Here is a 13,663-nt window from a genome sequence, read left to right on the forward strand (position 1 = left end):
TATTTCATTGCTAGCCAGAACCTTTTCGCCGACTACCGACTGCCGACTGCCGACAGTCGTCAACGCTGCGTGTTCATATGAAAAACTTTTTATTGAACTTACAATATGTTTAACTTGCCCTATTACATATTTATAATGCCAACAAGGGGGTCTGAAAGCAATGCGATGCCTTGGAAAATTACTTCTACAGCCGAGTGTGACGATGTGCTTATGATTCTTTTAAATTTCTTTTGCATTGGTCAGCAGTATTGCTGCTGATCTTAGTATCATTACGATCTATTCCTCCGTCCACAATACCAGCCTCAGATCTTTAAGGGTGGTTCCCAGCGTTTAAGTCCATGCGTCGCCTCTTAATCCGGCCTTCAGAGGCGCGACCATCGGCGACCTGATTGCGAAAAGAGGAAGGGCCCACTATGGCAGCCACAGTCGAGTCTGTAGCGGTATTAAGCCCGGACACAGTCATGGTGCGGGCAGATCGCCCAACGCTGGAGGGGGCAGCACCAGTGGGGACCAAGAACGTCCGAGCGGACTGGGGTTCTGATGTGGAATAGTCGGCTTCACCCAAAATGCTGCGCTCAATGGCCAGTTCAAGTTCAAAACCACCCATATCCGGGCCATTGATATAGCCACGACCGCCAGTGCTTACAGCTGCTGCCTGTGGACGTCTTCGCTCCACACTATATACGGGAAGAACCTCAAACTTTTGGCTCTCCTCTATCGCGGATAAAGCGTCCAGCGCATCATCTTCACCCTCGTCCTCGTCCTCGAATTCCAGCTCCAGATCGTAGCCACTGCATTCGTCGTCGTTGACACTACGCGCAAACTCAACGAAATTGTGCAAGCCTTGAATAGCCATTTTCCTGTTCTGGGCAGCAGCCGATGACGAAGGCTCCTCATCCGCATCGTCGCAGTAGTGACAGTAGTAGTGCACATTTAGCTCGTACGAAATCAGATCGTCGTAGGGCGAGCGTGCAAAATTGATCAGCTCGTGGATAAACTGATTTGTCTTCACCCCCAAGTAGGAGGCCAAGGCGGCCTTGAACTGATAGCTCTTCAGGCTAATGCGTGGCAAAAGACTGAGTATTAGGTCGTAGACAGTCACAATGTCCCCTTTGTTGGTGCCTATCAGCACGGGAATATCTCGATTCACCCAACTCATAACCCTTTGCAGTTCGTCTGAATGGCACCTGCAAGGATACAAAAGATCAAGGTCAGTTCCAAAAATAACATATTATTCAACCTACCTGTAAACACAGGGCCTCCAATCTCGATAGCTGGGAGCTTGGCCACCCGGCAACGAATACAAATTGTTATTGTAAACGAAAACACGCCAAAGAGCAAAACGACGAGTCCCCATATTTCGGCAATCCACTCTCCCAATTTGAAATCAGATAGGAAATACAACCAAAAATTGTCGATGATGTCGATCACAATGGCAAAACTTGAATACTCTTTAGTTCAATTCGTGGGCCAGGGCTGCAGTAATGGAGCATAGCGTTTCATTCCATTTGCTGCGTACGTTTCCGCAATTACAAATAACCTGAGGCCTCTTAGTTCTACTTATTAACCTTCAAAAAGGAACAATTATTTTACTGTCGGACTTATGACATACATAAACAGTATCTATAACTCAAAGCCTGTAAATGCCAACTTGATTTCGGGGAAACAGTTTTCTCATAGCACAGCCCTTAAATGGAGTAAAAACTCTAAATTTGTTATCCTTTTTGAAGTAGGAAATTTGGATTCCAACTTAAGATACAAGAAGACAACCAATGATTCATCATACAAAAGTAAAAGTTTTCAATTTCTAATCAGCATCTGAATTCTAATTGTGGAAGCTTTTATCGAAGTGCGCTAGTAAATACCATAACGCCCAGGTAAAGAGTCTAGATAAGAAACAATCGTTTCAACTTAACAAAGACATACATTTCAACAATAACAGCTAAGCTCCGCTAAATTACGTGGAATGTTTTATTTCCCTAAATCCTTCGATAAAGGATAATAATATAAATAAGTAGAATTGCTTTGTTGACTTTCAGTCGCGACTCCAATTTGTTTAGGTACAGAGTATAATACCCAAAGTATTCATGTATGTATGCTAAGCAATAGAAAGAATGCTAAGAAAATGAACAATGATATAATATTAGGAAATAAATTTCGGAGTTTGATAACAGAATTTATATTATAGCTAAAGTAATTATATACATTGTATAAAAACTGATGGTCGTTTTTAGACCGAATTTCTAAATGTCAGTAAAAAACGGGCATTTCTGTTTTTAAAATTGGACCTCTATTTTGACGTTGTGCTGTATAGTTTATTGGTTAAAATTTTCGTAAATTCATCCACCATACTCATAATATTGGAAAAATCTGGTTCAGTAAAAAGTCCTTAAATTCCGACACCACCAGCTCTAGCTGACCCAACCTAAGTACCTAAAGGACTTTTAGTTGTAATCTCAATAAAAATTGAATTGAAGCAATCATTAAATAGTATGGTAATATATTTTGAGAACTAAATTCATATTGTAACATCATTTATGGGCATGTCGCAGATGATAGCTTCTATGCCACATCCTTATTATAACTTGTACATATACCCAACATTTTCAGTGCAAATGACGTTTGCATCTTAGTTATAAGTACATTAAGGTCCTAAATAGCAAATAGATTACATGTAATGATGAACATATATTATAATTATATGTATGTATATAGTCATATATTAACCTACTACAACACATATATATGTATGTTTATGCCTAAAACGCGTACAACGATCTCTTGGCATAGGGAGAAGGAATACGCCCAAGATTTCTCATTATAGAACATGAAGGTTCGTCAAAATGCCTATGTAAGTATGTTTTTCATATACATATTTATTTATATGAGTGCGTTTGGTTGTGTAAAGATACATTTGAACGCCACATTGTACTACAAAGTAAAAATAGTACGGGATGAAAGAATGTACATTAACCGGTCGACGTGGACTAACTTGTGTATGTGCTGCGCATATGTATGGTTATATAGGTATATAAGCTGCATACTTGCTTAGGTTTTATAGGTTTTATATACAATGAAAAATGGCAATCTTATGAAAAGAAAGACTTATAGCTTACGGGATTACTTAAAACTAACAGTTTAAGATTTTACTTAACTATAGGTGACATAAGCTTATTTTATGCATACATATACAATTCAATTTGCGCCGTATCCTTTGTATACAGTAAACAATTTTTGTGTTACAAATTAAAACAATAGAGAAGCGCTTATTTATTTAAAATATCTTAATAAAAACTCCATAGAAAAAAACATTGGGGAGAATGGTGCTATATCGAACTTAGAGTAGGTATTTTCAAATTATATACCTACAGAATCAGTTTATGTGGCTCCTGCCTCTGCATCAGGATTATCTTGAGAAGAATCTACAATATCAGCGTCTTCAGCAGCATTTGCATCATTATTACTATCGACATCATTTTCAACTGCCTCATTAGCTGTTGAATCCCCAAAGTCTTCATTAGTATTCTCATTGCCACGTTCATCGTCATCATTGTATATGGTAGTTGCCGTAATTGTGTCATCAGCCTCGCCTTGCTCTATGCTCTCCATTTCTGCGCCCAACGTACTTGCATCCCCGACCACATCGATATTTGGTTCCGCCCGGTAATGGGTAAGTTCGTTGCTAGCATCTGAAAAAATACACAAATGTGCGTCATCATCGAGCGAGTTTCCGCTGTTGGGCAATGCATTGCGCAGAAAGCTAATGGCGTCTTGTACTCCAACAGACTGATCGTTAAAGACGGCAGACGTGCGCTGCTGTCCTGCGCCAGAAAGTTCGATCAGAGAACTTGCGATAGCGTTGTGCATTATTAAATTGTCCATAGTCTCGGATGTTGGATGTAAATGAGGTGAATCCGTACTTCCGCGCACCAGAGGATCGTTCGCATCGTTGGCATCTGTATTAAATAGGCTCAGTGCCGATGACGACCTTGACGTGCCAAAGCTTATGGTGCTAGCTATGGTGCTGCTGCGACAGGACAGATTGGCATCAAGAAAGCTGCTGCTGCAGGTACGTCGTCGTTTTGGTGCCGTGGGCGCATCTACATCGGGAGTAGGATCGCCAGCGGGCAGCAACAATCGCTCCTCTACTGGCTGCTCCTGTTTTGGCATCATTCTGTTTTGCGAAGCATCGTTGCTTTCATTGAGTGGCGCCTCAGATTTTAGTGTTGCTCGAAGTGCACTTAACTGCACGTTATCTAAACTGTCAGAGCTGCTTGAGCTGCTGCTCGAACTGCTGGATGAGCTGCTACTGCTTGAGCTGCTGCTGTCCATTTCATCGTCATCATCCTGGCTGATGGAGGCATCCCGTTTGCGTCGTTTAATTATCGATGTTGGTTTTCTTTTTGGACGCGAGCTACCATTGTTTTTTTTGCTCCGGCGTTTACTGCGCTTTTTGGGCACATCCGAATCCGACTCAGACTCACTTGAACTACTGCTGCTCGTCGTCCAAGAGCTGCTGTCACTGGGGCTGGATGATTTAGCTGTCTCCGTGGATCCAGCCACGAAACAGCGATGAGGCATTTGCGAAAATCTTCTATTGGCGCGCTTTTGCCGACTACTATGAATGAAACGCGCATCCTCGATCACTTTCTTCCAGTGCTTACCCGAGGAGCAAACACCAGACGATGTACTCGGCCCCATAAAGAGCTCACTTGCCATAGTTGCAGCCACCTGCTCCACAACGCTGCCTTTACTGTTATCTGTGGTCGGGGCCGCAGACTTTGCGGGCTTTTGTTCATCCACAAACACCACATCCGAGTCACTTGCCGAGTCCAAGCTGACCAACTCGGGTGTGCGCAAATGTGGCGGCTTACGCTCTAGAACGAATACACACTCATCGTCCTCGGAGCTGTTGCTGCATCCCGAGTCGCTGCTCTGCAGCTCGATGTGTGCACTTACCGGCAACATAGCGCCGGCATTGCGTCTATTTTGGCTGCTGTTGCTATTGTCGTTGATGGCCGCCACTTCGGCGTTTGCCGCCGCATCGCCATCATCAATCTCAATTACCTCGTTGACTGGGCGACGCATGCTTAAATTGATGGCTACTGTCTGTGAGCCAACATTTGTGGTGCGTCGTATTGAGATGCCCGGCAGTTCAGAACCATCAGTAGCCATCGTTACACTAAAGGAATGTGTGGCGCTTGGATTGGTCACAATAACACTGGCGGCAGGACGAGGTGTTCGACTTTGAGCGACCGGTGCCCAATCGTTAGAGGACTCAGCTGTATGGTTTGGCGCTTCGGCTTCTTCGTTAGATGATTGTGGCGACATAATATCCAGCAAATCAACCTCCACCTCCTCGGCCACACGTGCTGAGTATTGAACGACACGGTCATACCCAATCATGTCATACGGCGAGCGAGCAAAGTTAAATAACTCATGGATGAAATGGCTGGTGCGATCGCCAAGAAAGGGCGACAGACGCCGTCGGAAGGCCGGACCCAATATATTTGTCATGGGCAGTATATCATGCATAAGGTGCATCACAAGGCTAACATTTTGTTGCGTGTTACGTAGCAAGCACATTATATCGCGATGTATCCAAGGCATTAAACGGTGCATTTGTGCAGGATTATCTCTGGAATTTAAATGAACGTATAGCATATGTTTTTTTTAGATGCACACATGTTTACCTATAGAAGCGAGCGCTCCATTCTCGGAAATGGCCCGTCAAGCTGTCGCTGACCGGCAAAGCGTAAAGTTTACGATCGTATACATAGCGCCGCCAGAGCTGGCTCAATGAGCTCAAATTTCCCGCATCTTGGTCATGCCGATAATAGTTCATCAGTTCAGTGCGATAGGGCTCAAAGCGATTGGCGGACGGTACTACCCGTAAGGGCTCAACCGTAGGAATTCCGTCCTCGGATTCGGCGGCTGCATCTATATCTTCTATGTCGTCAATGGCAGAGGTCATAACTCCTTGATTCTGCACCAAGGGTGCGTAACGGGGTCTTCGTATATTGACAATGTGAAATCGAAGTGATGCGTGGTCTGTCAACGGTGGGTTAGAAGCAGCCTGCACGGTGTATCTGTCATAGTCATCCAAGGTGCGCACATTATGTATTATAGTCTTGAATGGCTGCTTGCACAACGGGCATTCAGCCTTTATCTACAAGCGGAATCAAAAAGGGATTCGATATACTAAATCCAAATGATAATATAATGGAAATAATACCTTGCTCCACTCGCACAGACATTTGAAGCAGAACTGATGGAGGCAAGAGTCTGTGAAGCACTTTTGCTTGCACCGCGACAAGCAGATTGCGCAATTTGGCGGTGGAGATGTCCTTGCATCATTGTCGTCAGCAGCAGTGCTGGTACCGGCTCCGCCTCCACCAGCAGCATCAGCATCTTCGCCGCTCTCGCTGCCAGTCTCCGTTAAATCCGCAACAGCAAATTTAATTGCGGCTGGTGGCAAGGGTCCACTATTAGTAGTAGTATCTGTTCCAGCACCGAGAATTACTGGTGGTTGGGGCTCCACAATAACAGACACTGCTAAGTCATCTGGTAAGCCTGGCTCTTCAAGCATGGCTTGCGCCATTTTGTTAGCTAATTCAAAACAGCGCCGCCACCGCCCACAGTTCAGCTTTTTGTAAAATCCTCAAGCCAAAGCGAAGGCCGACTCTGGAACTGGAAAGAGTACGAAACTCACAATTTAAATGGGCTCCCTGTGCGCGAACTTCGTGTCTCTCCTCAACTATTCGTCTTTCCCCTGCCCGAGACCGATTTGTATGTACGACCGAGCGAACGCACTTTTCTATCATCTGTTTCACTCGACTCGAGGAAAATTTCACATGGGTGCTTTTTTAATTGTAATTTGTGAGTCACGCAGAACGACCCCGACGAATAACACTAGCGGAATATAATCTTAAGTTAATGAACTACTCTTTTTAACTTTCTTGATGTTTATATTTTTCACAATAGATGACATTTTTTTCAGGAAATGTGGATGAAAATACTTTGTTCGAGCACTTTTTGGTAGCAATTCTGTATCTTGATTGGTAGCACTTTGACAGTGCTGGGCAGCACCTATTTATTGTTGGCAAGTGGAGGTAAAGAAAATTTATTTGAATAATATAACCGACCGCCTAGTTTCTTATTTTTTATTATCATGTTGCGACCTTCTTGTATTGGTAAAGCATCTTATTAAAGACTTAACAAACTCATTTTTATTTTATTTGTAAATATAAAAATATTTATATATAACAGAAAGTGAGTTGCAAATTTCCATCTCTGCATTTTTTCATTTCATTAATGTGAAATGTGAAGGCAGCTGATCGTAATAATGTGAAGAGGTTTTAACATAAATGTATTCCAAAAGTAACCCTAACACGAAATCACGAAAAGGAAATACCAAATAAGTCAAAAAATCGATTGTGAGCCATCTCTAATTCGAGGCTGCCACCTAACTATAGTTGTTGCGGGGCTGCCACCTACAAAAAAAACCATCCCTCACTTCTGTTTGTGGCGTCAATTTTTAATTTGTGTAAAATAAAAGAATAACTATCGCTTTTAAAAATTTAACTGCAGCAATGGACCGCCGCAAGAAGCGCACTTCCACGGACCAGTACATGATGTACATCGAAATGATGGAAAACGATCCCATCTTCGCGAGCGGAAGAGTTCCCCGGGACTATGATATACATTACTTGACAAAGAAGTGGAAGGATTTGTCCGACAAATTGAACAAATGTAGTTCCGGGCCCACACTAACAGCGGAAGAGTGGCGAAAGGTGAGAACGAGTGAGGGACTATTGAGTCTCAGACGCCTACTCAGGCGCCCTTTCGTTTGCTTATGTTTACTTTTGTTGCAGCGACTTAACGACTGGAAAAATACGACTCGTTGCAAGTATAGACGTAGTCTTATGCCTAATGAGAAGGACATAACTATGTCGGCGCTGGAGCTAAAAGCGCTTGATTTGTTTGGCAAGGTGCCCACAGCAACAAATGAAACGCTTCTGAACTTAAAGGCGGAGAAAGAAGAACAGGAGGAAGACATGGAGCATCAGCGCACATCTGAATCGTTTCAAAAAGAACTGCAAGCGGCTGTCGAAGAGGCCATTAATGATGAAGTAGAGGAGATTGAGGAGGAAGAGCACGTGGAACAAGACGATCTACTGGAGGAGCCCATACATGAAACTACAGCTGTCCCTAGCTCGGCGGCCACCGTCGGCGCTGCAACTACGGTGGTCAATACGGGCGGTGGCACCTACCGCACCATAGTGGTTGATAGTACGTCCTACGTAGACGAAGAGCCGAACGCCGAGCCCATCGAGTTTATTCCAGCGCGTCGAAGCGCTGGCAGCAGCAACGCCAGCCTCCACACAGTAGTCAATACGTCAGCAAACACCGCCGCTGCCACAAAGCTTATCAACGGCGAGCTTCCGGTAAAGCGAATGCGAACACAAGCCCGTGATCAAATTATATACGAGGGTAGGTGGGCTTTTGCCCATAAATGTGATCAGTACACTAATGTTTCAATTTATATTGCAGTGAAAAATGCGTCGCGTTCTTACGCCACGCTACAAACGGCCCCGCCACCAAACAGTCTACACAATACAAAGATTGCGCAGCATGAGAGCAACGTTACGACTCTGACATCCGCACTTAGCAGCCATGACGCCCAGGAGATTGCGCATCAACTAAAGAGGCTGGCGGACATCAACTACGAGGCGCTACAGTTCGAGATTGCACGTTTTAAATTTAACAATCCCGGCTTTCACTATAACCCGCCGTCATTATAGTAGCCAGGTCTCATAAGGCAACTACTTCAACAGCAAACAAATAACATAAGAACAGCAGCTAATTCTATCAATTTACCGGCACTTTGGGGCCTGCACATTAAAATCGTTTTACAAAATGCACATATCTTAAATGTATATGTGTGAACATCCCTAGCCACTGAACTCACTCGTTGCTGCTGCATCTGATCCATAACAGACCATAGCTTATAGTATCATGTTTAGTTTTAAATCAAAAGTTTACGTAGATTCTATGTATTAATTAAATGAATTAGTTACTGAGCATTATCTTAATGCTCTGTGCTATATGTGTAAGTTTAAAGTGTAATCCATGGATTTCTGCCAACAAATTAATTTAAACAAATTGTAAATGTAAAAAAATAAAGTTTACCAATGATAAATAGTTGCCAAGTATTGTCATTGCTCACCACGTCCAATCCAAGAACCCAAACAATTACTACGCCTATGTATACGACTGATTTGTGTGTGTGCGCCCCAAGGCTAAGATGTTCTACTCCACCATTCGCTTGTTCTGACTGCGTTCTGCATTTTTGTTTATGGCAATCGCCTCCAAAGCACGCAACAACAAGGCAATCCAGAATTTTTACTATGCCTGGACATGGGACACAGAAAATCCATTAATCATTAAAGAGCTGCAGCGACTGCGTCGGGGGCGGTGTCGGCGCCGTCGTCAATATCGTCGGGTTATGGCAATGCACGCATGCATCATTGTGTTTTGGTTGCCTGAAATTAATTTGAACAGCATAAGCGACCATTGGACTGGCCTCGAACTTGTGGACATACTTTATAACTGTCAGACAAAGGGCCCTTGGGGTCTAACCGATGCGAAAATGATTTTAACGGTTATGCTGATGCTGCAACAAGTGCCGAAGTGCAACAAAATGAACCATCAACCTCAGTCCAAAACACATGGCTTTGCCTGAGTTGGGAAAATGACGCTGGCAATGGCAATAGATCATTTGCACGCCGTGCGCTGCGAATCATAAATTACCTGCAATGCTTGTGGATTACGACTCGTCTCAGATCCAGTCTTGGTCTTGTTCGATGTGGCAGTTGCCGCTTCGGTTGCCTTCGCTTGATGATAGCTGCACAACACGTCGTATGCTTAATCTGCTTTTCTCTATGCTTACCACTTTATGTTGTGTATGTGCATGTATGGGTGTGGGTGGCACCTGGGGACAATTTGATGAGAGGCCTGGAAGCAAATCTGATTACCTGCATATATGTTGTCGTCTTACATAGCCGTCATGCACTATGGAGCTCGCATTCACTTTAATGGTCAAATTGTAAGCAAACAGTAGTAGTGGGAGCAAATAAATTGGCAATAGCGTATTCAGAAAGACATCATTAATATGTAGAAACTTAACTGCGTATACATTTTTAAGGAAAATTTCGAATTCTATCTATATTTATATATATTTTTTGGGAATCTAAGTTTCGGTTATATTTTGTAAAACACTGATTTGCAAAACATTTTATACTAATTATTGGCAATTCTTCGTGCATAATTTGAATAGCATATTATTATAATTTACTGATTTAGGCATCTGAAAATCACATTTAAGTTTGCATTAATCCTTATGTTAACGTTACGTTCTCTGAAAGGTGAAACGTTACAAAAGTAGTAGTACCATTAATTTAAAGGTGAATCAATAAAACTGAAGAAAATATAGTCTTTAAGTTGTTACCAGAGAACATTTTCGCATTCGCTCCACTGTGGCTGTAGTCTCTGCATGTCCAGTACATTAAATAGCTTGTGTTGCAGTCGTCATATACTACGATTATATGTACTCGTACATGACACAGTTGTTAAGTGGACCCCCAGGGGCGCACTTCAAATGTAGGCAACAAAAAAGAGGCAGTAAAGTATAGTATATATTTATATCATATTCTCGTATACTTCTACACTGCATGTATCGACATATACGTCATATTATGTTCAAACATAGATCTACTACATACTGTGCTTAAACATATAGCCTTGTATGTGTGCCGATTGATAATAATTCAACATGGACAAAGTCACATTAAAAGTTGTAGCCCGAAACATGCGAACGGTGGATTTTGAGATTCAACGCAACGCTCGGATGGACAAGTTGATGCAGGCCTATTGCCAGTATATGCAGCTCTCCCAGGACCACCTGATCTTTCGTTTCAAAAAGCTGCCATTGCATGAGAACGACACTGCAAATTCTATGTCGATGTCCAATAATGATGTAATACATGTGACCCAGCTGAACCAAAACTAAATATTATGAAAGACTGGAATGTTATTTTTATTAATGCTTATAGTATTCATAAAGGTTCATTTAAGACATACATTTCAGCTTGTGGATCATATTTTTTACCAACGAGGCCAATCTCAATAGCTTGACCAAAAAAAAAAAATAAATATGAGAAAAAATGTGAAATGTTCACATATGCTGAAAAAAGACAGACTTCGTTCGAACTAGCTAGCTGGTCTTCCCGGCCGTCTTCTCTGTACCTATTTGTGCCTGTCCTTTATGTCTGTATTGGCGCAAAAGTGCAAAGCGCTTTTATGCCAGCGATTATTACGCTTGATCTTAAAGCACCAAAGGGTCAATTGATGTTTGTGATGACGCTGAATGTTTGCCGACAACGGCAACATCAACAACAGCACTCTAGGACCCTCTGGTACGGCTGGTTGCAATCGCTGCCTTTGCTACATAAGTGAAATGTCTGCTGAAAAGTAATCAAGGTATCACTGGTGTATCGCATCATCTATGATCCACCAACAAAAGTTACTGCAGAGCTTAACTATTGGGTCATTATTAGATTAAGGTTGAGCCTATTAACTCGGAAGTGATCAAATATTTTAGATATTTGTGCTGTGCGCTAACATTATTTAAGGCACTTTTTATACCCTGTACCCGTAGGGTAAACAGGGTATATTAGGTTTGTGCAAAGTATGTAACATACAGAAGGAAGCATCTCCGACCCCATAAAGTATATATATTCTTGATCAGCATGACGAGACGAGTCGATCTAGACATGTCCGTCCGTCTGTCCGTCTGTCCGTCTGTCCGTCCGTCTGGATGAACGCAAGGATCTCAGAAACTATAAAAGCTAGAATAACCAAAGTTGGCATCCAGATTCTCCTAGGTCCGAGTAAGGACGAGTTTATTTTATTTTTTTAATTTTCCCCACTTCCCCCGCTACAGAGATTTCGTCAATAGCGTCCACATTTCAAATGCTACCTAAACCAAACTTTGCACACATAATTTATATATAATTGTCTACTGTTGTTCAAAATTTTATTCAATTCGGTCAATTCTAAGAAAAGTTATTAGCGAAACAAATTCTCGCCAGTACAACCCCCACAAACTGCAGCAACAAGTTCGCTCTTCTTCTTCCTCTTTTGTTGCTGCTATGGCGCATATAACTCAGTGACGGAAGTTTACCTGGGTACAGGGTATTACACTGTCGGGCTTGCTCGACTGTAGCGTTCTCTCTTGTTCAACAAAGGGTATTTGCGGCACATCACTTAAAATTTTCGGATTTAATCCTCACTACAGACGAGAGCAGAGGCCCAAAAGTGATAAGCTTCAAAAAATTAAACATTCTAATTAAGCCCAAAGCTAATAAGAAATAATTGCTATTGAAATCAGAGAAAATATTATTTAAAATATTCATAGAAATACATTTATGTACTTTTCATAATTCATGATCATTTATTAAAAATACAAAAAAATGTTCATAAACACAAAGGATTCTACTTTTCTTAATATTTTTTCGCTTATGACATACTTCTAACTGAAGAAACGCCAGGCATTATTTGCCAGTGAAGTAACTAATAGAATGTTTAAATGGGTTTAAGGGATAGGAAATATTCCATGGCAATAACATGGCACTTAACATGTACGCTGATAGTAAGTGGTGAGCTCGGTATGCTTTATGGGTACTCCGAACTACAGGGTACTTTTCGCACTACCCGCAATTTGCTTTGGAATTTTAAGCAGCACAAGTTCGTCCCCGTCGTCATCGTCGTTGTCTTCGTCCTCATCTTCGTCATCGAGGAGTATATATAGTTTTTTTTTGTTTAGTTGCTCATTTCATACTTCTATTCTGTTGCTCTGCCAAAATTGCATTTCTTTTGCTTGCAGCAACGACGCGTCAGCACAAAATGCAGTCAACGTTTCGTTTTGGTTTTATGTTGTCGCCATAGTCGTAGCCACAGCCATAGCCAGAGTGGTTGCCCTCCTCCAACTCCGTAGACGCCATTGCCCGCTATATGCCAGTGTGCCCGCACTCTTGATATATCACTGGTGATATTTTTTCAACTATTCCTGACGTCCGTTGCCTTTCCCGTTGCCACTTCCAGTGCTTATCATCATCCTGCCTGGTCTTTGTTGCTGCTTTTAGTTTTTGGCTTTAGGGCTTGCGTCTCGAAATTGCTGTCATGTTTGAAATTTGTAATTTCAAGACGACGATAGTTTGGCTCGGGTTCTGGATGCTCGCTGGCTCGCTGGCTCGCTGGATCGCCTAGTTCTCATGGCTTCGTTGTGCTTTTAATAAAGAAATTATTGCCGAATTTAGGCTGGGAATCGCTGAGCTCGAGAGCTGCTGACCATTTTATGAGCTCTGCTCTGTTTTCAATGGATGACTCCGGGTGCTGCTCTTCATGCTGTTGCTGCTGGCTAAACTTAGTTATAATTATATTAACATGATCTATGCCATTATAATCATTACACACTCGCACAAACCACACACACATCAGCGCGTATTTTGCATCAATAGCACAATTAGTGCAATGGACGACTAGAACGACTCGTGTTGTGGAGCAGTAACTTGAGCTCTGGCTAACAATATTGCCTGTGGCC

At 42.4% G+C, this 13,663-nt stretch overlaps 3 protein-coding genes and 1 long non-coding RNA gene across 4 annotated transcripts; 1 reads left to right on the forward strand and 3 right to left on the reverse strand.

Moving 5' to 3' along the window:
* Positions 1-310: 310 nt before the first annotated feature.
* LOC115620168 (E3 ubiquitin-protein ligase Topors-like) lies at positions 311-1,496 on the reverse strand. Its single transcript, XM_030513297.1, has 2 exons — positions 1,245-1,496; positions 311-1,187 (listed from the first exon to the last, which is right to left on the reverse strand). The coding sequence occupies exons 1-2, from the start codon at positions 1,355-1,357 to the stop codon at positions 311-313; spliced, it is 990 nt and encodes a 329-aa protein (XP_030369157.1). The 5' UTR covers positions 1,358-1,496.
* Positions 1,497-2,483: 987 nt separating this feature from the next.
* LOC115620169 (E3 ubiquitin-protein ligase Topors-like) lies at positions 2,484-9,368 on the reverse strand. Its single transcript, XM_030513298.1, has 4 exons — positions 9,230-9,368; positions 6,236-6,690; positions 5,694-6,169; positions 2,484-5,638 (listed from the first exon to the last, which is right to left on the reverse strand). Exons 2-4 carry the CDS (start codon positions 6,599-6,601, stop codon positions 3,379-3,381), a joined length of 3,102 nt encoding a protein of 1,033 aa, XP_030369158.1. The 5' UTR covers positions 6,602-6,690; positions 9,230-9,368; the 3' UTR covers positions 2,484-3,378.
* Positions 7,522-8,902, forward strand: LOC115620171. The gene is made up of 3 exons (XM_030513299.1): positions 7,522-7,793; positions 7,875-8,493; positions 8,554-8,902. Exons 1-3 carry the CDS (start codon positions 7,593-7,595, stop codon positions 8,802-8,804), a joined length of 1,071 nt encoding a protein of 356 aa, XP_030369159.1. The 5' UTR covers positions 7,522-7,592; the 3' UTR covers positions 8,805-8,902.
* Positions 9,369-9,739: 371 nt separating the features above from the next.
* LOC115620173 lies at positions 9,740-10,177 on the reverse strand. Its single transcript, XR_003995210.1, has 3 exons — positions 10,061-10,177; positions 9,814-9,994; positions 9,740-9,760 (listed from the first exon to the last, which is right to left on the reverse strand). It is a non-coding gene; the product is annotated as an uncharacterized LOC115620173 (long non-coding RNA).
* Positions 10,178-13,663: the final 3,486 nt, after the last annotated feature.

This window comes from Scaptodrosophila lebanonensis, unplaced genomic scaffold (assembly GCF_003285725.1).
Source record: "Scaptodrosophila lebanonensis strain 11010-0011.00,11010-0021.00 unplaced genomic scaffold, SlebRS2 tig00000012-arrow-arrow-pilon, whole genome shotgun sequence".
NCBI classification, from domain to species: domain Eukaryota; kingdom Metazoa; phylum Arthropoda; class Insecta; order Diptera; family Drosophilidae; genus Scaptodrosophila; species Scaptodrosophila lebanonensis.